Raw genomic sequence first — 27,979 nt, 5'->3', positions numbered from 1 at the left:
GCTCTATCATGCCATTCCACCCAAGTAGGGCATTCTACTCCCTCTCAAGTTGCATTCTTTTCTTCTCAACTGTTACTTTACATTTTGTAGCTAGTAAGGCATACACAATGCTAACAGGACTGTAGGTTGCTGGGGTTTTTTTGCGGGGGGAGGGGTTGTTCCTTTGTGTGTGCGTGTGTTTCTGAAGATATTTTCCAGTACAAGAAAATCACTTTAATTATTGACTTCTGTAAATGCAAGAACCTATTACATACCACTTAAATAAGAGGGTTTTCGCATCATCCACTTGATCCTGCTTGTACTCCATTATTGCAAGGGCCGTTAGGATATAGGCTTTGTCTTGCTCACATTCAGCAACAGAGAGTGCTCTCTCATAAGCTAGTAATAAAATAGGAACGACGCTTAAAAATTCAAAACAATAGCAAAAAAAGGAACCATGCTCAACTATTGCCTTGATTTCCCCTAAGACAAGCAGCACAATACATTAAAAAACATATTCTGTAATGGGCTGTTTGTATATCACTCATTTGGTTAGAATAGGAATTTCTAAGTGCATCAAAACAGAGTTTTGTATTTTGTTTCCAGCTTATTATTCTTTCAGGTAGGAGAGAGCAGAAGCCTTAAACGTGCCCTAATCTCACAGGCAGGATCCCAAGGGCAAAGTAATATCTGAAGTGGCCCAGTGAGGATGTGTACTCATATTATCCAACTTGCAATTTTGGCTCATACTCTCAAGCTTACAATCATAATTTGACCGAGGGAGCATGACTGGAAATAGCAAGTTTTGCCCTATCTGAGTTGACTGCAAACAAATACAGAATACCTAGCTGAGAAAGCTGTTTAGTCAAAACTCTTCAATGGCAGGGGTCCACCAATACATTTGCCATACTTATCTTGGCAAGTGTCACTGGCAAAATAATGACACTAGCCTTGTCCTAAGCTTGAAAGGATGGTAGGTAATGGTTATCTCTGAAGCTGTGCTGCACTTTGAAGACATTCCAAGCAGCTTGGAAATGCAGTGTGCCTAATGATACAAACACACCCAGCATATTTTTCCTAGCTCAGATTTGTGTCCTATTGCATTTTGCAGATGTTTGGAGTGCATCAGAAGCATGCCTGTGAGGATGACACTCTATCATGAATCTTACGATGGCAGGGCTCAGGAAGAGAGCTGGGGATTATTTATTCTGCCCTGATCTCTGCAGGTGTCTCCTAAGCATACAGCAACTGCAGCGATGATTTCCTGCTCTCACTTTTCAGCTCCAATACTGGAAGACAGCTGGGAATATTCTATGATGTACAGTCGTACCTTGGCTCCCAAACGCTTTGGGAGTCGAATGTTCCAGCTCCTGAATGATAAAAAACCAGAAGCGAGTGTTCTGGTTTCTGAACATTCTTTCGGAAGCCAGATGTCTGACGCGGCTTCCACATGTTCCCATTGGCTGCAGGAGTTTCCTGCAGCCAATCAGAAGCCACGCTTTGGTTTCCAAATGTTTTGGAAGTCGAACGGACTTCCGGAACGGATTCCGTTCGACTTCCAAGGTACGACTATTGTGCTTAGGAGGTTTGCAAAAGCTTGATGTGATGCTGGAGTCAAGACTCTGCCCTGAGGTTTGGATCCTGGCAACCACAAATTCTGGCTGGGTGCTAAGATTGGCCAAAATTTATGGGCCCTCATACTATAGCTTGGGTCAACTGAATGGACCAATCTGCAGTGCATCTCATTTGTATGAAGAGAAATGGTATCATCTGTATGCATTAGAAAGGTATTTGAGAGAAGATTATCCATAGAAAAACCCCCAAAACATTGTGATCTTAATGCAGTATAATCCAGTTAACGTTGCAAATTCTACTAATTACCCTGAAGAGATGTTATGTATGTGTAACACTTACCCTTCTGACTTTCTTGGAAATGTCCTTTCTTGAAGTAAGCCTGGGCAATTCCTAAAATATCATCAAATTCTGTGAGACGAGTCAACAAGTAAGCCTGGATGGCATCATCATAATGACCTAGAGCACTTTCAAGAAGGAAAAAGAACAAAACTCATTCATATCAATTTCAGGCCTAATTATGAGCTCACAACAAATGGTTTGGTGCAATCGAGCTCTATAAAAACCCATAAGGAGTAAATGCTACCCACTATACTGGACATGATGCAGTAGTTCATTTGTGAGCAACACTTAGTGCATTGGTCGATTCACCTCCAGAAATGATGTAGAATTGTTTCAAAATGGAATACTGCTATAAAGAGAGAGGCATGGGAGTATAATTTAAGGTGCCGATCTAAAATTGTAAGGCCATGTTTTTGAATTCTGGCTACCTTAAAAATTGCTTCTCCACTGATGGACTTTGAAAATGTATTATTTATGAGATTTAAAATGCAATCAGAATACAAGGAATCAAGGTAAAACAACAACAACACCTTTTGTCTAACTTCCTTCAAAGCCCACCTTTTCCATGAAGCCTTGGGCAGAACTGCCTAGTTCCCACATCCTATTCTAACCTAGACTGCAATTAAGCCTAAGAACATGCAACTGAAACAACCGCATGTTAACCTCTCCACATCCCCTATCCTACCTCTTCTCTGTTGTTTCCCATGCCAAATTTTAAACTGGGGCTGGGACCTCCCATACACACTGGTGGCACTGTATAAATCAATCACCCATGATACAAAATATATACCCATCTAGTCAAAAACTCATATCCAAACACTGACACTCAGCAATTTAAGTTCTATGTGTAGGCTGGGATCCAAAGGAGAATGCCATTTATTCTGCTTGCATCTTGGCTATTAATGTCTGGAATCAATTATGGAATTAATATAGCAGATGAAGCAATCTTCTAATAAGAGCAATTGCTTAATGCAAGTCAAACCATTTACAATGTGACAGCCCATTGCACCCCTTGAAAACAGCAGAAAATCTCAGTAATTAAAATACTGGTGGGATTCCTCATTATTTATTTACTACTTAGATCCTGCCTTTCCTCCAGGAATCTCAAGGGAGAGTACATTGTTCTCTGTTTTATCCTCACAGGAACCCTGTAAGGTAGGTTGGAATGAGAGAGGACAACTGGTCCAAGGTCACTTAGTGAGTTTCATACCTCAATGGAGATCCCAGGTTTGATATATGCTAAATTATGTCTTAATGGATTATTAGTATGAAAACATATTATATCAAGTGACACAGGAATACCATATCCTAGTAGAAGCACAATGTGTGAATGCAGTAAGAGTCATATTCATTATTAAAATATTTTTGCCAATAAGAGTTCTTAATTTTAGGTGAAGATTAAAATAACAATTTGTCCAAAAATAAGCAGACTTACCACAGTGCTCTGCCATAATTTCTCATTGCTATGCAGTATTTCTCTTTATCTTCAGAATTTTTCAACAGCAGAACTGCCCTGTAAAGTGAATGTAAAAAAAAAATAGGTTCAAAATTCTACATACTTATTTCAGTAAGATCACTTTATCCAAATTTTAAGAACTAGAGCTTGATTCTAGTAATTAAAATTATTTTTTAAAAAAACCCTTGGGTATGCAAGCCCCATTGAGAAAGGGGGAGGGGAAATACAATTTTATTGCATTTTTTGACAAAACCTTTATTTCAGAGGTGTATATCTTTCCAAATATCTTATAATCTTCCTTGAGCACTGAAGATGAAGCAGGATACATATTTAAATAATGTTCATTTCACACTTGCAAATAATCAATCTTCTAGTGTGACAGCAGCTATTCTCTGAAACTCTCTGCCGATTAATATTAGACAGATTAATATTAGGCACATTCATTGTATTGTTTTCAATGCTAAAACTTATCTGTTTAGGCAAGCCTATGCAAACATGTAACTTTATGACATCTAATTGTTTTTTTAAAGTGTTGATTTTGTCTATATTTTGATCATTTTTAGCATATGTAATTCCTATATCTTGGGTGAGCCGGGAACATGTAACACCAGTTCTGAAAGAACTGCACCAGCTGCTTGCATGCTACTGAGCCCACTCCTCTTCAATGTATTTTCACTGACTTACAAAGCCCTATCTATACCTGGAATACCTGAAATAATGCCTTCTCCTGTACAGATCTGCCCTTTTGTTATGATCTGCCAGAGAGCATCTCTTGTTGTTCAGTTTACCTTTGGTAGGATTCTACGGCCTGCTTTTTCAGCTGGAGATATTCATTCAAATAACCAAGCATTATGAAGGCACATGCATCATTTTGGATTCTTTCTGCAATAACAAATGATGTACACACAAACAAAATGAAAAGAAAAAAACCACTATTATTATTATTATTATTATTATTATTATTATTATTACAATCTATATACCACTCTTTAATGTGTACGACATTAAAAACACATTACAGAACATCAACAATAAAAACATAATAAAAAGCATACTGACACACAGCCTAATAATAAAATAATCATAATAGCAGTCCTCTCCCCCACACTTCACAGTTTTTATTATTATCATCATTATTACATATTATTTATACTCCACCTTTCCCCCCCAATGGGGCAGTTTACAGATAAAAATAAAAATAATTGAAAACTATTAAATACTGACAGAATTAAAACTATATACATATATAAAATCTGTTTAAATGACACCAATAATTACAATAAAAACAACATGGCACCAGCCCTTTCATTCAAAGCCAGTTGGAACAAGAAAGTCCACACCTGCCGGACAAAGGACAACAAGGAGGGAGCCAGTCTCGCTTCTCTAGGGAAGGTTTTCCAAAGTCTGGGAGCAGCCACCGAGAAAGCTAAATAATGCATAACTTAATCAACCAGTGGGTTCCATCCTGACTTGACTGAGGTTTAAATAAGTGACATCCCTGATTACAAGGAAAGAGAAACTAGGCAGCTGCTTGAAACATACGAGAAATTTACCTGTGTATTTGGTCAGAGCAATCTGTGCTGTTGGAATAGCATTCATTTGAAGAATATTGTACTTATACAATTCAGTGTTTCGGTTGGTTTTATCTTGCAGGGTTGAGCACACCCAGTGGGCATAACCTTTTGCGCCTTCAGTCTGATTGAACAGAAAACACAAGCAGAGTTAATAACTGCACAACTAGGAAGCCTTAAATCTTTTACTCCTGGTTTTAAGCTTATACTCCTCTGAAATGTATACAAAACACCTGGATCAATACTGTTCGAGCCAAATGCCAGTCGTTTCGTTCATTTGGCTAAAGCCCCAAACGTATTCCATGCACTCTGAAACAAACTCAGCCACCATGTTCCAGAAGATCTGTATACTACACCTGAACAACGTGCACCAGGAACATGGGAAATTCTAGTGGCAGCCTTGGGACAGTCCCTCAGCTTCCTGTTTAATGGTCTGCAACCTGAAACAGGGTCAAGTGCTTACATGCATGCGGAGTTCAGTGGTATGCCTGAAGAGGTCCATCGTTTCATAGCTGCCTACAGTTTCTGCAATGAGCGCCTGAGGGGGAAAGGAAAGGGGGAAAATAGCTCATTGATTTGACATAACATGCACCAGCTTTGTTCCTCTTTATAAATAGCTTATTCCTATCTTTTTCCTCACTACAGGTTGTCACCACCAGTTGCTAAATTCATCTATGATAGAACTAAAATTCAGTGCAGCCAGTTCTAGTTAGGTCCTTAGGAGTAACACTCCTAATCCTGTAGGCTAGTACTCTGAGCACCTAGGACAGGCATCCCCAAACTTGGCCCTCCAGCTATTTTTGGGACTACAACTCCCATCATCCCTAGCTAACAGGACCAGTGGTCAGGGATGATGGGAATTGTAGTCCCAAAAAACATCTGGAGGGCCGAGTTTGGGGATGCCTGACCTAGGATGGGATGCATGGGTGATTAGATTCCTTGCACAGAGGAAATGTCCTCTGTCCTGGTTGCCTGGGTACAGGAGGCCATTTTAGCTGCAGTGGTGCACACCCATCTTTATACCATCAAGCTAATGCAAACTGATGGTGCTGGAGCCTGTATTTCAGGGTCCGTACTTCAAGCTCAACTGTGTTCTCAACGGTGCTGCTACAGTCTCTGAATAACAACCAGAGGCACAGCAATATCTTGGCACAGTGTGGAAATGCCACAAAATCCATTTCTGCCAGTTTCACTATAAAATAATAGGCGACACCAAGAAAAGTAGGAGAATACAACAAACTAGAATTTGAATGAAAAAGAAAGGGAATAGTGAGGAAGTCTTTTTAGAAAGCCAGGTTTTATGGTAAGCCAGCATTCATATGCAGTAACTTAACTAGCGGGAGATCGATCAGATTCAGTTTCAATATAATCATAATGCCAATCAGAACACAGCTGGCATATATATATATGCAAGGCTGAAAGAAGTTGCTTAACATCTTACCTGCCCAATCCAACATGTTAGATAGGAGGGTTCTAAGGATTGGGCTACTTTGAAGGCTTCATGTGCTTGCTGGAAGAATATATAAAATTGATACAGAAGTGTTAAATTAGCTGACAGTGGCTAAGAATGTCACTAAGCATTTTTACAAGATACAAGTGAAATTGTTCCTTCCTCTCATGTTTGGCTTACAAATAATGTAAGGTAATGCTGTAATCTGTGGCAACCTGAATGTTGTAAATATTTAAAAAAATCACTGTCATTTTCATTCCCCCCCCCCAATGAACTAGTGAAAAAGCTTGCATATGAGCCTAGATACATTGAGCTTTGCCAGTATCTCTAGTAAGCAGAAAATTGGCCCACCCCCACCCCCCACCCCCCAGAAATATTACACAGAGGTCTCAAATGGAGGCCAGAAACTAGCATCAGTTTTCCCAAGAAGAGATTCTTCTTTTCTGTGCAAAACAGCAGCAATTAACAAAAGTTAGCTTGCCTAGTTTATAACTCTGAAAACTTAGGAAAATGAGAGTGAAGCATGAACTCTCTTGGGAACTAAAGGCAAGCAAAGCCTGACTTTTTACCTTCAGAGTTTATTTCTCTGTTCTTATCAAGCGTAGTCCTGGTCTGTTAGCTCTTCTCCTCCCTTCACAGAACCACCCTTTTTGATACCACAATTTACTCCTCTTCCTATTTTGGTTCATATTTCAATTTACTGCATCCTTCAACTCCCTCTACATTTCCCTCCAGAAGAGGTCTAGTAGGTGGCAACACGAGAATGGGCCTTTTCTGTGGTGGCTCCCTGTTCATGGAATGGTCTCCTCAAGGAGGCTCGCCTGGCACCTTCACTACCTATCAGTGAGATTTTTTTTTAATGTTTCTCTTTTTCCTTTTGGTTTTAATGTATTTATGTGTAGGTTTGTTTGTTTGTTTGTTTGTTTGTTTGTTTGTTTGTAGGTTAGTTTGGGTTGCCCTGGGCAAGATAAAGCAACTAACAAATTCAATAAATAAAATAAATACAATTTAAAAGAGTATGTTAAAGTTTTTAAGGTTTTTGTTGCCACAGTCTCTTTTGTGACATCTTTGAGAGACAGACAAGCTATCAATAATGCTGGCAAGGCATGTTCAATGGCTGTGTTCTTTATCCCAATAAATATACCTTGGTGACACTGACAATGGCATTTTGGTCTTTAAATTGTCTGATAAGCAAACTATCAGGAAGGTAGAAACTCTTTATTTTTTACAGTTGGCACATCAACGTTTCCGAGCACAATTCAAAGTGTTGGTGTTGACTTTTAAAGCCCTAAACGGCCTCATTCCAGTATACCTGAAGGAGCGTCTCCACCCCCATCATTCTACCCGGACACTGAGATCCAGAACCGAGGGCCTTCTGGCGGTTCCCTCACTGCGAGAAGCCAAGTTACAGGGAACCAGGCAGAGGGCCTTCTCGGTAGTGGCGCCCTCCCTGTGGAACGCTCTCCCACCAGATGTCAAAGAGAACAACAACTACCAGACTTTTAGAAGACATCTGAAGGCAGCCCTGTTTAGGGAAGCTTTTAATGTTTGATGTATCACAGTATTTTAATATTCTTTTGGAAGCCACCCAGGTGGCTGGGGAAGCCCAGCCAGATGGGCGGGGTATAAATAAATTATTATTATTATTATTATTATTATTATTATTATTATTATTATCATCATCATCATCATCATCATCATCATCATCATCACTTAAGTCCTTCCATTTACGACTCTGTCCTTCCATTTACGACTCTGTCTTTGGAGCAGGTAGCATGTGCACTCATACTTATTTACCTCTATGTTTCCAGTTGTTAAGTACAAGACTCCCAAATTGGTCCAAGCAACAACATTCTAGACAAAACAAAGGTTACAAAAATTAAATTTAACATCACTGAATCTCCTTTGGAACAGATGCACTTGTGTAGAACACTTACAATTTGTTCAGCTTGAATAGATTTGATGAATGCATGTTGTGCAAGGACATAGTTTCCAATATCTGAAAGACAGGTTGAATTATAATATCCTCTGCTATATTCAACAGAACTTTGAGCAATTAAGAGAAGGACTATATTTTAGAAGTTTTACTTTGAAATGTACCTTTGCAACAGGCCACCACACCCAGAGCATTCCAGTATAGATGGTTGTTACTGTCTAGCCTCACAGATTTCTTAAGACACTGGAAGAGATTGAGAGTGTGTTGCTGTAATTCAATATGTTGAATGTTTTGTGTGTTATCCCAACAGGGTTTGTTTTTGTTTTTTAATAGCCATAGCTTAGAAATACTCCTAACAGTGATAGGTCCATTAGTGTAAACTGTATTAAAGAACACAAGAAGGTTTTAAAAAAATTACCTGTACAGATTTCTCTAGCAGCTCACTAATCTCATTCTTGTTACTGCCCATTTCCGTAAGATGCTGTGCTTGATGATAGTAGTTTATCCCAAGATCACACCACGTGTTTGGGGAAGACATCAGTTTTAATCCTCTACCATAACACCTATAGAAAAATAAATCACAAAATTAAGAGAGTGATTTATATCAGCAAAACAGATGGGAAAGGAAGTTTTAAAAAAATTAATTCAGTGATGCTATCAAAGGTTATTTTGTTTCTATCCCATCTTCCTGAATACAAATGCCTTTAAGGAAAGAGAGAAAGGAACATTACACAAGCTTCATACTTGACAGCAATGCTGTTCAATGTAGTGACAGTTAGACAGAGAGAAATCTGAATACACCTTGGCCCACATGGCATTAATTGGGGGGCAAATTTAGTACTGAAGAATTGTAAAGCCACGCATTCTAAAGGCAAGCATTAAAAGAGCCAAAATATGTTGCCCGGGCTGCAGCTGAGCAGGTGGAGTGCCAGAACCAAGACCTAAGTTATTTCCCTCTCTTCATCTCTTGGGACCTGCTCCTCTCCCTGTTTACCCAAGGCATGCATAATCTAGCATTTGGGGGTTCCACACAGTAGCTATGCAGGCTGCTGGCTTACATCTGTATGTCCACATTCAGTCTTTTTACCCTTTGCTCTCATACCTGTTAAACATGGATGTCTTTGCCCCTTTTTGATGTAAGGTATACTGATTGCTAGATGTGAAAATATGTCTGAAGTATGGTGGGGATCAGAGCAATGGCTGCCACCCAAAGTCACTGAAATTTCCTCAAAGCACGGGAAAGCAATATTAAGCACTTCCAGGAGAAGAGGGGGAGGTTAGTTTCAAAACAGCAGTCTATTAATTTCTCCTCCTCAGTTCTGACATTATAGTTCTCTGGTCTGTGCTAGCAAAGCAGTTCAGGTGAAGGCATCCAGACTTATAGGCCGTAGAATATTTTATAACACACACTATACATTACCTTCCTCCCAGACTGAGCAGGTCACTTTTCTTTAGCACACATTTGTCTGTGTTCTGACCAATAAGGAATCCTAAAACTTTCACATTCACTTTGGATGGCGAAATGACAGAAACACTGCTACAGGCATCTCCAAGCAGTTTCCAAAGGCAGGATACTTCAGGACGATGCTTTGCTGCTCTGAAAGGGGGAAGAAAAATCAGAAAAGTGGAGTCCATCTAATTTACCTGCTACCTTTTACAAAAGATAAAGCTAAAATCTTCTCAGCTGACTAAAAAGCATTCTCCTTAGACCAGTGTTTCCCAACCTTGTGCCTCCAGCTGTTTTTGGACTACAATTCCCATCATCCCTTGCCACTGGTCTTGCTAGTCAGGGATGATGGGAGTTGTAGTTCAAAAACAGCTGGCGGCACAAGGTTGGGAAACACTGCAGGCTTAGACGCCTAAAAACACCCCAAGTATCAACTTGTGAAGAAAAAACAATGGTGCTGGATTTCTTCTATATACCTCAACACACTCTACAATTAATTCTTAACATCCAGTTACAGAGTTAGAAAATGAGGTGCATTCAACTCTTTCTGGATTTCTGCCCATCTTTCTGATCCCAAAATTTATGGAAGTTCCAATGAACACATGGGCTTCATCATTCCGCATCAATGCTGGGAACTTCTTTCAAAACAGGCATGAGGATGCATTTTACCTCCAATGCTGAAACAAATAGGAAATGGTTTGTATATTCAGGCATGGCCAAACTTGGCCCTCCAGCTGTTTTGGGACTACAACTCCCATCATCCCTAGCTAACAGGACCAGTGGTTAGGGTTGATGAGAGTTGTAGTCCCAAAACAGCTGGAGGGCCAAGTTTGGCCATGCCCGGATATAGTGGCCTTTATCATTTATAAGATTCAGCTCTCGTTTGTGTGTTTGCTACTACTTTACCATTTAAAATTGATGTTTGTTGAAATAAGGCAACCCTTAAGCTGCTAATGGAGATTAATATATGAACACTAACCTTGCTAAAAAGCCAAGAGATTGTTCTATGTAGTCCAGGGCTTTCCCATCCAGGTAATCAGCAATGGCAGTCTTGGCCATCATGAGATAACACTCTCCCAGACCTGAATAGAACTAATACCCTGTTAATGTGCGGTAAAACTGCAAGAAGGATGAACTAAGCTCCTAAGACTCATACAATGGCCGATGCTAGAAAACCATTTGATGGACACTATGCATATTTAGCATAATTTTAAAATCCTTAGATGCACATTACCAGAAATACAATAAGATAAGAATGATGAGGATATTAGTATCACATATACATGCAAGTTATTTCCAAATAAGCGAATACAAGGAGCCAAGGGGTGAGAGATATCTTTACCTCCTTCCTCATTCAAGATGTAGAATGATGGAAGAATTAAGCAAGTGAATGAATTCTTCTCTTGATTTTTGTTAGAATACATAGAAGAAAGTACTTCTGCTAGCTATTTGTTAATCTCCCACATATTTAAGGTATGTCAGAGGTTAACAATGCATAGCTCCAAAATAGGCAGATTTCTACAAAACACTCTTTCCTCATGTCTCAAGAACAGACTACCGCTTTCTCTCACTTCTAAATTAGCTATACTGACTTCCAATCACCTATACCAGTGCTGGGCCACTTGTGACCCTCGCAGATATTGTTGAACTCCAGTTCCCATCAGCTCCAGCCAGCATGGGAAACAGTCAGGAATTATGTGAACTGTAGTCCAACAATATCTGGAGGGTCAGTGGTTCCCCACCAACCTAACTCTGTAGGCGTAGTGAATATATAGTGTATATCTTTGTACCCAACAAAAAAATAAAACATGAATACCTTTCAGCGCAGGGACATAGTCCTTTGATTTCGTCAAGATGTGCTGATACTCTGCAATAGCATCTTTATATTTTCCTAGAATCTGTTCAATTGCTGCCGCCTTATAGATGCTATATATAGACTTGGGGTTCAGTTCTCTGGCCTTCCTGAAAGACTTCAGTGCAGTTGTGTAGCCACCTCTGCTCAGATAGGCCTCTCCTAGAGATTCCCAGCAGTGGGGATCCTTTGGATCTGCTCGCAGAGCTGCCTGCAAACTGGGCACATTGGAATAGTAGTTTATATTCAGAAGTGTTCGGGCTGCTTTTGTTAAATCCTCCATCACAGCCCCAAGTAAAACAAAACAGGCTACTATTGGGGGCTACCGATTTGAAACAGAATTTACACTAGTTTTGTTTTTGGATTTTAAGATGTACCAGTGGTTAATTTTGGCGGAAACCACCAATCTTCACAAAAGCAGCGCATTCAGTTCACTGGGACTCATGCAAGAATGCTATGGAAGCTGCCAGGTTCTTCATTATCATTATGAACTATAATAGTCACCTGTTACCTAAAAAGTCTCCAAGTAACTTACACTTTTAAAAAACCAGGCTTGGATGGCCATGTCCAATTTCTGTACAAAGGTAGAATCCTGCACCCTGCATTTACAGAGCATAGCAAGGCTGCCTAGGAGCTCCATGACAACCCTACCCCATCTTCAACCTCCAAAGTTGTCACAATTTGCAGAGGCCATTCAGTTATACCAGAGGATTTTTTAAATTTAATTTTTACATGTTATCCTTCCATCCTCAAGGTTTCTGAGTCCATGCTGCTGCTACTGCTGAAGCAGCTTGGGGCTGTGGCTGGCTGGCTGGCAATTAGCTAGCAATAAGATGCTGTTGGTAAGATGCAGGAAGCTGCTACTGAATGACCCTGTCAAGCTGCAACATACTTGGATTAGCAGCAGCATCCCATGCGCAGAGGCACTGCTTAGGGAGAGGTTAGGGGTGTTCATGCAGTCCAGTGTGAGCCTTTTGTAACTAAAAAGTGCAGTATTGCACCTCAAATGTTTTGCATAGACAGAATAAAAGGCAGGTTGTTTGTAACTATTACTGAAAATCAGCAGCAAACAGTCAAATTCATAGAGGATTTGCCATTTTTTTTAAAAAAAATAATGTATATGTGAATTATCAGACCATCTGTTTATATTGCCTTTTGCAGAAGACATTGAAATGCAATTATTCTCTTACTCTGCCACTGCTTGTGAATGTTGACCGGCTCTTAAGTAGTGAAGTCCACGACGAAGCCAGGCCCATTTTGCTCTCCCAGCACTTGCTCGTTCTGTTACCTCCGTCAAGATGGCAAGGGCAGTTTGCTAATGTACAAATATAAGGTTATGAATAGTTTATTATGTGTGCATATGTAATTACAAAGAACAGACAAAAGTGTAAGCACATTTCAGCTTAAGTATGAGTCTCTGAAGCAGTTTCTGTAACAGAAACAAGCAAACACAAATAAGTTTTTCTGAACTATATCCAGAGGGGTAGCAGTGTTTGTTCTTTTTGCTATGGTGTTGAGTTGGGGCATCTTAAAGATAAGCTTCAGCCGCATAAAGTGTAATTCTCAACTGTAGGTATCACATGTAGGGGCTGTAAGCAGTGAGGTCAGAATGAAATGGAAGACATTCAAACGGTGACAATTTAATTAGAGCAAGAATGTATGCAAAATAAGGTAAAGCGACCCTTTGCAACATCAGTGATAAAACATTAAGGAAGAGAAAATGTTTATGAAATGTTTGCATTTTACAGCTATTCTGATCAGTGCAGTACATTAAAATACTCCAACTTATTACAGTACCAAGTCTCCAAGCTCGGTGCTTAAGTCCACTACCGCTGCTCCAGCTTCTCCATCCGTTTTGTCTTTTTCAAAAGCCTTTTTATAGCAGCCAAGTGCTCTGTTTTTATCTCCAGCTATATCCCTGTAGTATTGACCTAAGTAGTGGAAAGCACTTCCCAGGTAATTGTCCAGTTTTGCTGCCTGTGAAGAAAAATGACAACACAGTACATTTCAATCCATCGTTTTCATATGCAGGCAAATGGCTTTTCAGCTGAGGAAACAAAAACTAACAAAAAGGACACCAAAAGAGCACCTTCTCTCATAATATCCTGTCCACACTTTAAAATAATATTTGGTACCTTTCTCTGAGTGCCCCCACTATCAAGAGCAAGAGGGGTGGTGAATGGGAAAAGGGCTATCTCCGTTGTGGATTCCAGACCTGCAATGTCCTCTTCCCTTCTAGTAACCTTCAGCTACAGATGAAGTCTTTTTTTTTATTTACCAGACATTTTAAAAATGTGGTTGAGTGCCTAGGTTTTATTATGGTGCTGTGATTTAATGGGTTGGTGTTTTTTTTTTTACTAACCTACTAGCTTTGTACACCACTGTTTTACTGGTCTGTTTTATTATTGTTGTTAATGTTTCTAAAGTTGGAGGCTCCCTTGGAGTGGCAAACTCAATCTTTTAAATAAAATGCATTAATGAAGGGAAGGAAGGAAGAAAGGCAAGGAAATAATGAAATTTCAATCTCTCTTTTAAAATCACTAAGAATTCGTGTTTTCTGTGGAGCCATTAACTTAACACTCTGTCCTCATTATTAATCCAAAACATAAACTATATTTTATAATATAGTATAACTCTACATACATACATATATACATATATATACACATACACACACACACACACACACACATATATATATATATTCCTCTCCCGCCCCCCCCTTTTGCCACTTTTGGTTCTCTTTTCCGCATCACAATATTTACCGTATTGGCCCGAACAGTGCTTTTTTTCTTAAAAAATGTTTAGGGGTACTCTCTTTCTCCTATTCATATTGAAATACTGCCCTTCAATGAGGCCAAACTTAGATTCACAAAATGTTTAGAGGTATGCGTACCCCCACATTCCCACAGGAAAAAAAAGCACTGGGCCCAAATATAGGCCACATGAATAGACCTTTAAAATTGGAGGAGGGAGAAGGAAAAAAGAAAAAATACCTGAATATAAGCCACTCCCTTCCTCGCTGCTCCTGGCTGCATACTGGGGGGTGGGGGAGCTGCGCTGCATTGCTAGTGGCCTTTCCCCTTCCTCACTCTCTCTCCCTTCCTGGCCTTGGGGGGCAGGATGGGGGACTACGCACAGGGCAGGCGCCGCTTCGCCGCACTCCTGGCACTGTTTGCCCCATGCTCCTAGCTGCATATCGTAAGGTTGCAAATATAAGCCGCATTTTAACTTTTCACGGTTGGAATTTGGGGAAAATGTGAGGCTTATATTCAGGCCAATACGGTAAATGGTAAGCTCCTTGGGGCAGAGGCCTGTTTTTGATGTTGTTTTATAACGCAGTGGGCATACCACTGGCACTATGTCAACAATTTTTTCTGAGGCTTAATAAGCTGCATGGAGATTCGTATTCATTCCCTTCATTTATCACCTCAAGGGGGCTTACAGGAACCTTTGGGAAGCAGCTAACTTCCGCACCACTAGCTTCTAATGGGTGTGGCAGGAACAACCTGAAACACATAGGTTGCATCTCTCACAATTCCCTTTCCTTCTCATGATAACCACTGTGTGTTCATCTGGAACATTCCAGAACTGGGAGGAGCACGTAAGGAGAAAGATGGCTCCTTGGTTCCTTCACTCTGCCCTTCATTTTCCCACAGGCTAGTAATCAAGTTGCTGACCACTGTTTGGAAGAGGGAAAATCATTATGAAATATGTTCAGCTGTAACCCATTTCCATCCTCTTGGTTTACCTTCAGAAACTGAGTAAGAGCTTTGGATTTGTTTTTTCTTGTCTCTTCACTCATAAACCAATAAGTGAGGCCCAGGCAGAAATGGAAGTCAGCTATTTCCGCTTCTTTTTCAATAGCTCTCTGGAAACTTAAAAAAATAAAATAAAATTATTTATTTATTTATTTGTGTGTGTGTGTGTGTGTGTGTGTGTGTGTTTATTTCAAATTTTCTCCCCAAATGAGCATGGTTTACCTTGTTTCTGCTTGATGATAGTTCTTTTGCTGATAATGAATCAAACCTTCAAGGTAGTCAGCTTCTGCTAAGTCTGGGTGGGTCTGTTTAAGCTCCTGTGCAATCTATAGTATAAAAAGTGTTAAATTCTACAGTTTCATATGGAGCAATGTCATATTTTTAACAACAGGCTGTATTATGGGGGGGGGGGACATACTAACCTTCAAAGCTTCATCAACAAGCCCTTTATTGAGACAGGCCTCTCCTTTAAGAGCTATAAGCTTGGGATCATTGTTTCTATCCAAAACCTAGGAACCAAACACATGTTTGAAATGTCAGTCTTCAGAAAACTAAAGCTACCTTGTGAGAGAAATACTTATTAAACCAAATCTTATTGAAGTATAAGTAGTAGAATAATAATGCCACTCTGTGAACACAATGATTCCTCTGTCTGTCCGCCCAGAAACAGACAATAGTTTCAGAGTATTCAGTAAAGAGACCAGCTTTCCCTAATCACCACAACACTATGAAGGGGAAACCTAGACTCAATGAAATTCTCCCTCCTTACAACTATAAAGGCACAAAGGACCCCTCACCATCTTAAACTGGAAAGCCTAAGGCAGATTTCATTTACCAAAGTTGTTTAAAGAGGGGAGGGAGAAGCTATTCACATACCTGTTCAAGGGAACTTATAGCTTCTTTTGCAGAGTCGACACCTGGGATTTTAATCAAGGCCGTGGCTTTGATGCGATGGGCAAGGTTTTTCTGCTGCTGACTGGAACTGGATTCATTAAGCTGTCCCAATATCTTTAAAGCTGCCAAAGAAAGAAATCTAATTCTATGTTTGACTTAAACTTGGTTTAAAAGACATTGTATTTGCCTGTACAGTTTAACGTTGCTCTTACGATACACCACCCATCAATTATGGATTGTAAAATAAACCACTAGCTTGAGAAGTGGTTGACATCTCAACATATTATCTGTATCCTATGAAGCAATTTCAAGAAAAGGCTATTAAGATCTACCAGTTTGTAACCTACTGTATTTTTTGCTCTATAAGACTCGCTTTTTCCCTCCTAAAAAGTAAGGGGAAATGTGTGTGCGTCTTATGGAGTGAATGCAGGCTGCGCAGCTATCACAGAAGCCAGAACAGAAAGAGGAATTGCTGCTTTCACTGCGCAGCGATCCCTCTTGCTGTTCTGGCTTCTGAGAGTCAGAAATTTTTTTTTCTTGTTTTCCTCCTCCAAAAACTAGGTGTGTCTTGTGGTCTGGTGTGTCTTATAGAGCGAAAAATACGGTATATTTTATTAGCACTTTATAAAACATGTGTTCCACCCCCCTCAATTTATAAGCCCACCTTTCACTGAAATGATCCCAGGGTGAGTTACAATACAAAACCAGCAATACAGCATGCCCAATTACTGTGTTACTATATCTGGGATCACAGAAATCTGAAATAACGTTGACGACAAAATATTAACTATACTAAGCACTGAGGTGTAGTACCAATTTATTGCATGTACCTGCTACTATAAAATTACAGTGGCAGAGAAGGCTTTTTTTCTGTTATTAGTATCAAGATTGTGGAACCAATCTTCCACAAGAAATCCACCAGATGCAAGAGCCCATTCTTTTTAAACAGACCTTGAAAACCTTTATTAGATTAGCCTTTGACTGCTGAGCATGTTAGCGGAGTGCTGCAATTCCAGCTTACCATTACTGCTTGAAATTGCTGTTCTACTGCCTCTGTAGTTATTTGATTGCTTTATTCACTTTTTATTATTATATTGTTGTTGCCTGCCTTTGGGATATTTTATCAAAAGTTGAACTACCTTTTTTCTGAAGAAGTTTTATTTTAGCTGTGCAATTACCTTGATTGCAAGAAAGAACAGCTTCTTTGTATTTATGCATTTTCACTTGTGCCTTTCCTAAGTAACACCATGCTTCCGGACACTGGCTGGTCTGCTGCAAACCTGGCAGGAAAGATTTTGCATGTTTAACATGATTTAAACACATGAGTTGAGATGGCACTTGCAGTTACTAGAATTTTAATGCTATTTAACTTTTCAATTCATGAATACCAGACAATAACCATAGCCCCACCCCAGAAGTAACTGGTTCAACTATTATGTTTTGCCTTATGTATATTTGATCTTAGTACAGTGGTACCTCGGGTTACATACACTTCAGGTTACAGACTCTGCTAACCCAGAAATAGTGCTTCAGGTTAAGAACTTTGCTTCAGGATGAGAACAGAAATTGTGCTCCGGCGGCGCAGCAGCAGCGGGAGGTCCCATTAGCTAAAGTGGTGCTTCAGGTTAAGAACAGTTTCAGGTTAAGTACGGACTTCCGGAATGAATTAAGTACTCAACCCGAGGTACCACTGCATCTGATATGCATGAACAACCTCAAACCTACAACAATATACAAATTAGATTTCATATAGATTGGACATAAATTGTCACTCAGAACTAAGTTTGAACTCCTCCTTCCCTCAAAAAGTGTCTAAGGATAATTTACATTCTAGTGTAGAGTCCTAAAGACAGCATAAATTCTGAAAACTGATTGCATATAAGAATATATCGAAGCCCAAACTGGGAGAAAAAAGATAGTTTGGCCAGACTCAATAATGCCTCCCTAAAAAACAAGGATAGCATTTCACTCCAATTCAGTCATATTATTCCTATAATATACATTATGTACACACCCATTGTTCTCTTCCCATATCGCTCACCTTCTGTTAGCTTTTTTTCACCTTCATCATACTTTTTTTCTTGGAGAGATTGAATCCCTAATCCGATAAGGGCTGGGCCACTTCTTGAGTCAATATCCAACAGCTTCCGACAACAATTCAGGGCCTCATCAGTGAAACTGCCTAGAATACATGGAGGAATTTCCATTTGGCCACAGTTTAGATGGTAAGAAGAATACGAAAAATCTCTCTATATAATCGCTATATTATTTTTCTGGCGTCGCATACTATTTTCTGAGTTGTCCAAAACGAATACTGAATGCCTTGTGGCATTCAGAAGCATTGCAGCCTCCAACTGCAATGGCTGAGCATAGCCATCATGGCTAGTGGCCATTGATAGTAAAAGCAAGCTGCTTTAAGTTAAAAATGCTTACATTATCAGTTCTTACTGTTTTAATAAGGTTTAGGCAAGCCTTTTGTTCTATGTTTGCTACATTGCTTGTTAAATTGTTACTTGCCCAGAGCTTTAAGAATGGGGCGGAATGTAAAACTGGATATAAATAAAGACCAGCTGCTTTCAGTACGGCACTTTCCATCAGTCTTGGGACATGTGATGGTACATAATGGAAAAGAAAGGAAGCAATAGCATATATGGCACACACATAGAGGCCAAAGGATTTGAAAGCTTTTGAGGTCAAGAATGCTGCCATTAATGGTAATCAGAGCAATACAGGAAAAGGAGATTATTTCAAGACCACTAAGGCAGCTTTATTTCTATGCCCACCAGAATTGTTTTCATTTATTTAAAATACTTATTAGCTGTTCTTCAGCTATAGCTCTTGGAACAGCATACAAAAAGCAGGTGAACAGTGTGCAAGAGACGGGGAGGGGCAGAGGCAACATTGGTCTTAATGAGTTGCTGAATTCCACCTACAAATTTTAGTTTTTTATTTTAGCTCCCCCTCCCTTTCAGAACCTCTTCTGTGACAAACTCAAATCTCCCAGATAATCTCAGAGCAACTCAGATGTATGACAAAAGTACAGAAAAGCAGCAGATACCGTGGTCAAATAAAAGAAAGTACTGTAGTAAAGAAAAAAAGAAAATAAATAAACCAAAAACTACCTGATTGAATGAATCGCAAGCAAATAACTTCCAGAGGATAACTCGCAGCAGGATACAAAATCATCATATCTTCACAGGCCTTCTTCAGTCTGAAATCCTCATGAGGAAACTTATTTCAGGAGGAGAAAAGCAATTAGCAATGTAGGCAGTTGTCTGTAGATAGCGGTCAATTTCAAAGCAGGATGTTTTACCTTACAGCAAAATAAATAATCCTTACTTTTGACAAACAATGAATGAACTCTCTATAAGTCTTTTGATGCTCTTCACTTGGGATTGGGTCTGAGGAATTCACAGCCTCTTCAAATGCATTGAGGAGCTGAAAAACAAATAGTATAGACACTGCAATATGGAACAACAAAGCCCAAAATGCAGCAAGCTTTTAACAAGTGATGGTGCGATCTCTGGATAATTAATGCACCTACAAGTTTGAAAAGATTCAGTTCTACTACTGTGCCAGCAAATACTTCTTTTCTACACAAAATCAGAGCCAAGCTATCATTACACATAATTGTGTGGTTCTTTCTGGTGATTTTTTTAACGAAGAGTATCCATTGGGGGTCAGAGGAAGGAACTTGTTAGCCATTTGTCAAAATTGATCCACACCTTCCACAAAGTGCTTTCCCACCCACAGTGGGAGGGGAAAATAGATAAGACTTCATCTTTTTTCCACGTCCATGAATGGGAACACAGAGTGAGTGAATAAATAGCTAGCATCCTAAGAGCTGGGCATTCCCTCTTCCCTTCAAGACAGTCTGCTCACACTGGTGCTCTGATCTCCTCAACTTTTATTTCCCTTTTTTAAAAAAATAAAAATAAAAATAAACAACTGTCACACAGTTCATACAGTTACACACAGTAGGTGCAATGGTTTGATCCTAAGATTACCAAACTAATATGGTAAAATTGTGAATGCTGTGTATTGCTACCAAAATTGCTATTTTGCCTTTTTCTGTCCAACATGCAGCATGGCTTATTTTCCCATACTACAACTTCCAGTGCCAGAAGCATGCCTGAAGTTCATTTTAATCACCAGAATGAATAAAAGACGGACAGGAAATAGAAAGGATCGCACTATGATCCTGTTTGACTTTGGGTGAAGGTAGCCAAAACATTTCCTGCCTTCAACCACAAGGTGGAGTTGGTGACATTCAAGACTAGTGGGAGAAACGGGATAGAAACGTTTGTTCTCTCTATGTTCACCCTACGCTTCATACATATTTTCAAGATTTTAAAAACAATTGCAAAATTGCTCTTGGGGTGTAAGCTAGAAAGTCTCCATGACATCACAAGCATTAGTCAATTGGCACTGTCCACAGCAAGATTTTCTGTCGATTTACAGAATGGTGCGGTTTTTTTTTTTCCAGAACTATGACTCTATACAAACCACTTCATCTTGATAGTCTGAGTCAAGAACAGAGCAGAAGCAAATAATGTACCATGTTAAGGCAAAGATGCAGGAAGGATCAATTTAGTGAAATAATTCAGCTCGAGCAAGTAAGCAAAAGCACATAAAGCATGGATTGAAAAAAATTACCCCAATGCCCTAATGTAGTTATGTGTTATAAGCAGGACTGCTGCTTATACTTTCACACTGCCAAATATTATTTTTACCCTAACAGGTTTTGTGATTTACAGCCTCCAGTTTGTATAAACCAAGAGCTGGGCATATGCCATTTAGTCATAGCCTCAAGCAGGCAGTCCTCAGAAAATCACTGTATCACATCCCATCTGTAAGATGGAAATTCGGAATTATTCCTTCCAAGCTGTTCTAAGAATCAGCTATAATTGTTATGCTGAATTTTATATAGATTTATTGTTTGAAAAACAATAAATATAGCCAAATCAGGGGACAAACCCTTACCAATTGCTGTGTCTCATTATCCTGGAGATGTGTGCCTTCTTCCAGTAACTGGACCAACCTCTTCCATAACTGATGAAGCTCAGCTTTTTCTGCACCTTCTTCCTGTCGTATTTTTATTAGCTTCTGCCACGTCCGAGCCACCTGTCAAAAGAAAACCAGTCTGACTACTGGAGCACTGGAAGACATTTCCCAATTCCAGGGATCAAGGTGTATGCCTTTTAACATAAATGAGATGTCAGAAGCAATAAGGTGTCAGTGTTATGAGATGATTTTGCAGTCTTCTTGCTTACTGCTGCCTACCAAGTAATACAGCTATACAGATTCTTTTAGTGGTATGGTGTGGGCAGTATCTCTCATGACATTTCAAATACCCTGTTACAGGCTGCTTCCACACTAATGTTTTCCACATCATGTGCCTTTATTGATTGATTGTAATAAAATGTAATCGCAGCACCAGCCTTGCCTAGTATGAACAGCAAAGCACTATTGAGGCTTTTATGGGCTCCTCACTTCCTTTTCCCATTTAAACATAGACATAAGCATTATTTGACTGCACCTTGCTTTCATTTTATAGTGGGTGGTGGAAAAGCGATGAATTAGCCTACTAACTGCCCCTCAAACAAACTTTAGATTTGGGGCAATGAAGTGTTTGATTTCACAAAAAGGGAAGCTTTAGTCACTGGCTTCCTCTCATGATTGTTCTTTTTTAAAAAGAAAGAGAGAGAGAGCGTGCAAAATATTGCTATTCCCTTATTTAAAAATGGGAGGGAGAGAAGAAAAAAGTAATTAAAGTCCTCCCGCAGGCTTGTGGAAACAGAAGTTGACTCTGAGGCAATGTAATGGACAAAAACAAGGTATTTCATCTGAAAGCAACAGGGTGCAAGCACAGCCAAGACTGGTGAAGTCATGAAGCTAGTAAATATTTCTGCAAAGGAAAATTTGGTGTGGGTTTTTTTTGGCAAAACAAAGAAACATTGACTACTAACACTGATAACAATAAGTTACAACGAACATGACAGTGACTAACCTGAAGGTATTTTCTCTCTCGCTGATACAGCTCCACAAGCTTTCTACATACTTCACACCATTTCTGTTTATCAGTGCTGGGGGAGAAAGACAAAATGTCTACAATATAAGGGTGCAATCCTATTGTACCTGGAAAGGAGACATAAGATTTTGTAGACCTGCAGCTGGAGCAGGAAATCCACCCTTTGTTGCACTGGCTGTCCCTCGTTCTATATCAGTCCTCTGAGAGCAATAGGAGGGGGAAAGGAATGTGTTGGGATTGGGTGGGGGGTGGGGTTTGAATCTGCCAGCGCTGGAGCTGCCTACTACTTTCCCCTCCAGACTTTTCCCCCTTTAAACCCTGGCTGGGGTGAACCGCATAGGGCTCAAAATTGACAGTTCTACTGCCACGTATTTTTCCTCCCCATCCTTCTTATATGTCTTTGCCTGTTAAGGAAATCCTCAGTTAACATACTTTTTCAATTTAAAATATTTGTTTAACAATCTGCTCTTTCATACTTCTTTCTTTTTCAATTGTGGCTTTTTCCACTCCATCTTCAACCTGTGAACCTTGCTTCCTGCAGTCCTCTCTCCCCTCTTCTTATGCCATCTTGCAGTCTCCTTTCCCCTTTCCCTTAGGTACTGGGGACCTTCCCCTTTGCTCTTCCTGCCAACCCCCGGTGGTCCTGGCACAGGCTCCCATCCTTTGGCGCCTGCTTCCCCACCACTTCATTTTAGGGCTACCTGCTTCCTGCTTTAGGGCTACCCCACTTCTATTTGTCTTCTGCCTTCTCCATCTCCTTCCCTTCAGTCCTACACAGTGAGAAATGTGTTTCTAATTAAGTTTTTGGAGTAGACAAAAGCTTGATCTACTAGCAGAAGCTATCACCTTGGCACTGAAGCCTATCTACTTAAAACAGCCTTTTTGTTTTCCTAATTGCATTTTCTAGCAAAAAGAGAAGGATCTCTCCAAGTTCAGGAAAATATAGGTGCATGCTAACACTCAAAACATTTTATGGGTAAAGTAATAACATAAAACAAATAGTTGAACTAAATTTCACACTATAATGGATTTTACCATTTTGCATGGACAACTTTTCTACCATGTTGATTAAATGTAAAAAAATTATCAGGGAACAATGATTTATTTTCAGAATGATGGAAGCATTTTACATTCTGCTGGAATACATAAGAAAAATTTGACAAGGGAATGCTGTGAATACTGTTGCGATAAACATTTCCTCTATAATTAGTATCATAATATTCACCTCAAGTAAATGTTTAACTTATTTTTTCAAAATGCTGTAAAATAGTTGATTTCCTACCTTTCATAGAGCTCCAGGAGTTTCTGATACACATTAACCAAATCTTCTCCGTCATCTGCATGGTTTGTTTTTTCATATAAATTTGCTAAGCCCTAGAGGAAAGTGAAGCATATAACTTTTGAAGCAAATCCTTGTTGGGTCACAACTATCATCTCCATGTTCATATCCATTCCTGAGATATAACCATGTTACTTTTTAATAGTTTTTGAAGCATAGCATTTCAAGGTTCATCAAACTGACTGTGTGAAGATAACACTGCAGAGGCAGTGAGTAATTTGTCTACATTCTCCACATCATTTATAACTTCTAAGCAAGAAAGACTAGCCTTGTTAAATGTAGTCAGGAGGATGCCTAGAAGATAGTCCAATGTACAGTCTCATAAATTTGAATCTAATGTTGCATACTATTTGCATACTATTTGCATTTTACTCATATAAATATATGGAATAGGGAAATGGAACCAGTTATATTACAACATCAGCTAGGATAACTCAGTCTGTAAAGCATGAGGCTTTTAATCACAGGGTTGTGGGTTCAAGCCCCACATTGGGCAAAAGATTCCTGCGTTGCAGGGTGTTGGACTAGATGACGCTTGTGGTCCCTTCCAATTCTATGATTCTACGTACTTGCCATGCTAGCAACTGCCCTGGTTCAAGTTCAGCAGCTTTTCTGTAGGCACCTCGGGCTTGATCGGGTTGTTCTAGCTCAGCAGCTGCCAAACCAATGAATACCCAGGCATTGTAGTTATTCTTCTCCTGTTTCAATACTGCCTACAAAAACAAGTGAAAAAACACTGAAACACTTACAATAAGCAATATTAATAAATCATTTCGAAGCTGAAGAAGAAAGCAGAACTGATGCATGCTCAGATGTTATCATCAAAAGATTCTAAAGCTGGAGAAGGAGCCCAAGGTTAAGTGCTTTGCATGTACAAAGTCCCAAGCTCAATCCCAAACATTTCCAGCTCAAAAGATCTCAACAGCAAAGCTAAAGCAAAAAACCTGTTTAAGACACTAGAGTGCTTCTGCCAACAAGAGAAGACAGTACTGACCTAAATGAACTGATGGCCTGGTTCAATATAAGGCAACTCTTTGTGCTGATGGTATCTATGAGAATGACAAAACATCCAAACCACCACCAACAGGGCAGAAACAGAAAATGACACCACTGCTGTGCAGCCCAACTTTAGCTTTTAGTTTGGCAGCAGATAAACAAATACAGCAAGGAACACCAAGACAATGAAGAAATGCTTTAAAATATCAGAGAGGAGTACTATGAATTGAACATACAATTTCACATGCTGAAAGCTTAATTGTACATTTGAGTGCTAGTTACCTTGCAGTGTTTCAGTGCTTCTTTGTACTCCTTGTTCCTTATAGCATCTCTGGCACTTTTCAATGCTGCTTTCACTTCCTTGTTGGACATGACTACTGGCAAGGTAACGGAAGAAAATTTCAGCAATTATATCAGGCATATGGAGACTTTTCAACATAGTCTTATTTTAATCCCCTCTTTTTCATGGTATTTTTGCTTCTTGACAAAATAAGTGATAATTTATGCCACAAACCTATGATGCAGAGTTTTGCTTTGTTTTGTTTTAGTTCTGCCACTAAATGGACCTCTTCATATAGGACAAAAATGAGCAATATCATCCAGGTTTAGAGTTATAAACAATGGCGATTCTAACTCTTCAGGGCCAAACTAAGACATTTTGCTGGCTATAGTGAAGCTGACCAGATCTTACCTTCAACACTGACCACACGACAGCATCCTCTACTGAACTTGGGGGAAGAGGCTAGCTCGGGGTGTGGGGCAGGCTACAACCCCACACACTGTTCTGACCTGCAATCCATCACTGTTGCCCCCCGCCGCGTATAATTTTTTATTAAACTTTCTGTTTTACAATTTAAAATACTCATTTTATATCCTTAAGACATCAGTGACTTCCCTGATTCTCTTTCCATGGTTCATTTTACATATCATAAATCCTTGCGTATTTTGCAAAAACTATACCATTCAGTATTCCATTATTGCATCCATCAAAACTTATTTACACCGTTGAATTTATCTTAATGCTAACAGCGTTTTCAGCTGGACACAGTTATTTCCCATATGTTCAATAAGTGTTTTCCAATCTTCTTTAAACGTTATGTTCTTCTTGTTCTCTTATTCTATATGTTAAGTCTGCAAGTTGTGCATATTCTGTCAGCTTAAGCTGTCGTTCTTCTTTGGTTGGGACCCCACTCCTTTTCCATTTTGGGGCTAACAAAACACGGGCTGCAGCAGTAACATACACAAATAACCTTTTCTGACACCTGGGAGCAACCCCTCACTGCTTTATCTGATACCTGCTGCTTTCCCATTCAAAGCTCAGTCGGTTAGAGCCCTAGTGCTGAGAACACGAAGGTCGCAGGTTCGATCCCCGTATGGGGGTAACTGCATATTCCTGTCTCGCGGGGTAGGGGTGGACTAGATGATCCTCAGGGTCCCTTTCCAGCTCCGCAATCCTACGATAAGTTCCTTTTACATGCAACTCAAGCCAGGGCGCAAGACTAAGGAGTTAAAGCCAAAGCTGCGCGCGTTAGTGCCCGGATTTAAACGAGGATTTAAACGAGGATTCGTTAAAGCAGGGGCCGCAGCCTCCCGAGCCTGACCCAGCTGCTCTTCTTCCCCTCCGCTTCGCCCAGAGGAACCGCAGCCCAGCTCCAGGGAGGGCCGCTGGCCCTTCACAGAAGCAGGCGCTGACGGCAGGCACGCCCCGCCGGAGCCTTCGAGGGACCAGGCCTTCCTTCGCCACGAAGCCGCGCGGCGAACAGTCACTCACCGGCTGCTCCCGACCCCGGCCACGGCTACTGCCGGCAGCAGGCGACCAGCAATGCCGCCCCGCGCACGCGCGGAAGGCGCCGCCCCTCCTTAGCCCCGCCCCTCAACCGACGTCGTGGACGGAAAAATCCCCTCAGAGGCGCGCCGCTGTCAAACGCCAAGTCGGCCTTCCGCGTGGCAGAGGTAGTCGTATTTCTCCCTAGTGTCGCGCAGGAAGGCGCGGTTTTGCCAGCCTCAGCTACGACCGAGCCCCCTTTCCAACCCTGCAATCCTAAACGCGCGTGCCCTCCAGCGTTTCTCCGATGAAAATAGGGACGTCCTAAGGGAAAAAAACCCGGGGCAGTTCAAATCAGAAACTGGGACAGCTGCTGTAAATCCGGGACTGCCTCTGCAAAATAGGGACACTTGGAAGGTCTGAGCAGTTCCTGTGAAAAAGTCAAATCGAAACATCATAGGGCTTACTCTCGATGGCACGGACGAGAGTGACTTGTCTCTGTTGCTTTATGCCCATAGCTTATTATCTAATATTTATGCATCGGATTTTTTACATCTTGAAACACACGTGGTTCTCAGGCGCTCAAGCTGTCAAAGCAATGGCCCTTTGCTTTCAGCAATGTGGTGAAAGTGGAGTCGCACACGCTTATTTATTTATTATTGCATTAACACCCCACCTTTCATCCGAGGAGTTCGTGGTGGCATATATGTTTCTTCTCTTACACACGCACCCTTTTTATCCTCACTGCAACCCTGTGAGGTGGGCTGGGTTGAAAAGGTTATCCAGCGAGCTTCATGAGAGAGTGGGGATTTGAACCCTGGTCTTCAGAGTAGTACTAGTAGCCCGTCACTCACTCTGTTAAGCTGCACTACACCAATGGCAATGTTTTGATATCACATCTATACTGGCATGACCAGCAGAGTAGGGCAGCGCCTGCAGAGGAGTCCACCAAAGCTTCAGAGTCTAACCCTGAACAGAATACAGACGCGGGAGAAGGGCAACCCGAGACAGTACAATTTCTCACATAATCCCAAATTGCAGCAGCACCCAATGAACAGTACACACTGCGATTCTGTGTAGGTCTATTCTACTCAGGAGAAAGTTCCATGGATTTCAATGAGACTGTTCGGTCATTGCGTGTACCCTGCAAAGCAAGGGAAATACAGCTTGCAAACTGGGTTTTTCGTTTTTATTTAAAGCACGCGATCAGGTCTGAGTTATAAGGAGCATACATTCCGGCCCTCCTTTCTACCATCGTGGAGAAGGGTCATCATGCTGCTATCCAATTCATAGCTGTCGACTTTTTTCCCTTTTCTGTTCAGGGAAGTTTTTAATGTGTGACATCTTAGTGTATTTTTTGTCTTTGTGGAAGCCGCCCAGAGTGGCTGGGGAAACCCATTATTATTATTATTATTATTATTATTATTATTATTATTATTATTATATTGCGAGGAATCCTATTCGGAATAAGGGACTTTCCCTTTTTAAAAAAGGGAAACGTTGACAGCTATGATCCAATTACACCTGCTCAGAAATCCCGGGTTTCTCCGTCGTTTAGAACGGGCGGCTGTCTAATTTTACTTCGCAG

At 40.4% G+C, this 27,979-nt stretch overlaps 1 protein-coding gene across 2 annotated transcripts in view; it reads right to left on the bottom strand.

The window, feature by feature from the left end:
* SKIC3 (SKI3 subunit of superkiller complex) overlaps window positions 1-26,500 on the bottom strand; it is a 43,371-nt gene extending 16,871 nt beyond the window's left edge. The window contains exons 1-30 of one of the 2 annotated variants that reach the window (XM_081880304.1): window positions 26,398-26,500; window positions 24,909-25,003; window positions 24,200-24,343; window positions 23,574-23,665; window positions 22,271-22,346; window positions 21,244-21,384; window positions 19,600-19,698; window positions 19,383-19,491; window positions 18,302-18,442; window positions 17,439-17,540; window positions 16,243-16,382; window positions 15,789-15,875; window positions 15,589-15,692; window positions 15,357-15,483; window positions 13,403-13,582; window positions 12,796-12,920; window positions 11,570-11,823; window positions 10,733-10,835; window positions 9,727-9,903; window positions 8,725-8,869; window positions 8,471-8,549; window positions 8,308-8,369; window positions 8,168-8,224; window positions 6,362-6,430; window positions 5,384-5,458; window positions 4,903-5,044; window positions 4,138-4,231; window positions 3,329-3,406; window positions 1,894-2,018; window positions 255-378 (exon numbers count right to left, since the gene is read on the bottom strand). In XM_081880304.1, coding sequence (XP_081736430.1) covers window positions 255-378; window positions 1,894-2,018; window positions 3,329-3,406; window positions 4,138-4,231; window positions 4,903-5,044; window positions 5,384-5,458; window positions 6,362-6,430; window positions 8,168-8,224; window positions 8,308-8,369; window positions 8,471-8,549; window positions 8,725-8,869; window positions 9,727-9,903; window positions 10,733-10,835; window positions 11,570-11,823; window positions 12,796-12,920; window positions 13,403-13,582; window positions 15,357-15,483; window positions 15,589-15,692; window positions 15,789-15,875; window positions 16,243-16,382; window positions 17,439-17,540; window positions 18,302-18,442; window positions 19,383-19,491; window positions 19,600-19,698; window positions 21,244-21,384; window positions 22,271-22,346; window positions 23,574-23,665; window positions 24,200-24,343; window positions 24,909-24,998 — 3,341 coding nt within the window. In that variant the 5' untranslated portion in view covers window positions 24,999-25,003; window positions 26,398-26,500. Of the gene's footprint in view, window positions 1-254; window positions 379-1,893; window positions 2,019-3,328; window positions 3,407-4,137; window positions 4,232-4,902; window positions 5,045-5,383; window positions 5,459-6,361; window positions 6,431-8,167; window positions 8,225-8,307; window positions 8,370-8,470; window positions 8,550-8,724; window positions 8,870-9,726; window positions 9,904-10,732; window positions 10,836-11,569; window positions 11,824-12,795; window positions 12,921-13,402; window positions 13,583-15,356; window positions 15,484-15,588; window positions 15,693-15,788; window positions 15,876-16,242; window positions 16,383-17,438; window positions 17,541-18,301; window positions 18,443-19,382; window positions 19,492-19,599; window positions 19,699-21,243; window positions 21,385-22,270; window positions 22,347-23,573; window positions 23,666-24,199; window positions 24,344-24,908; window positions 25,004-25,921; window positions 26,222-26,397 lie in introns of those variants that run through there. The other variant, XM_081880305.1, reaches the window with a different exon arrangement.
* Window positions 26,501-27,979: the final 1,479 nt, after the last annotated feature.

This window comes from Podarcis erhardii (genome assembly GCF_964252035.2).
Source record: "Podarcis erhardii genome assembly, chromosome: 11".
Classification (NCBI taxonomy): domain Eukaryota; kingdom Metazoa; phylum Chordata; class Lepidosauria; order Squamata; family Lacertidae; genus Podarcis; species Podarcis erhardii.
Note: the sequence above shows the minus strand (reverse complement) of the source record. Positions and strands in the feature narration are given on the sequence as shown.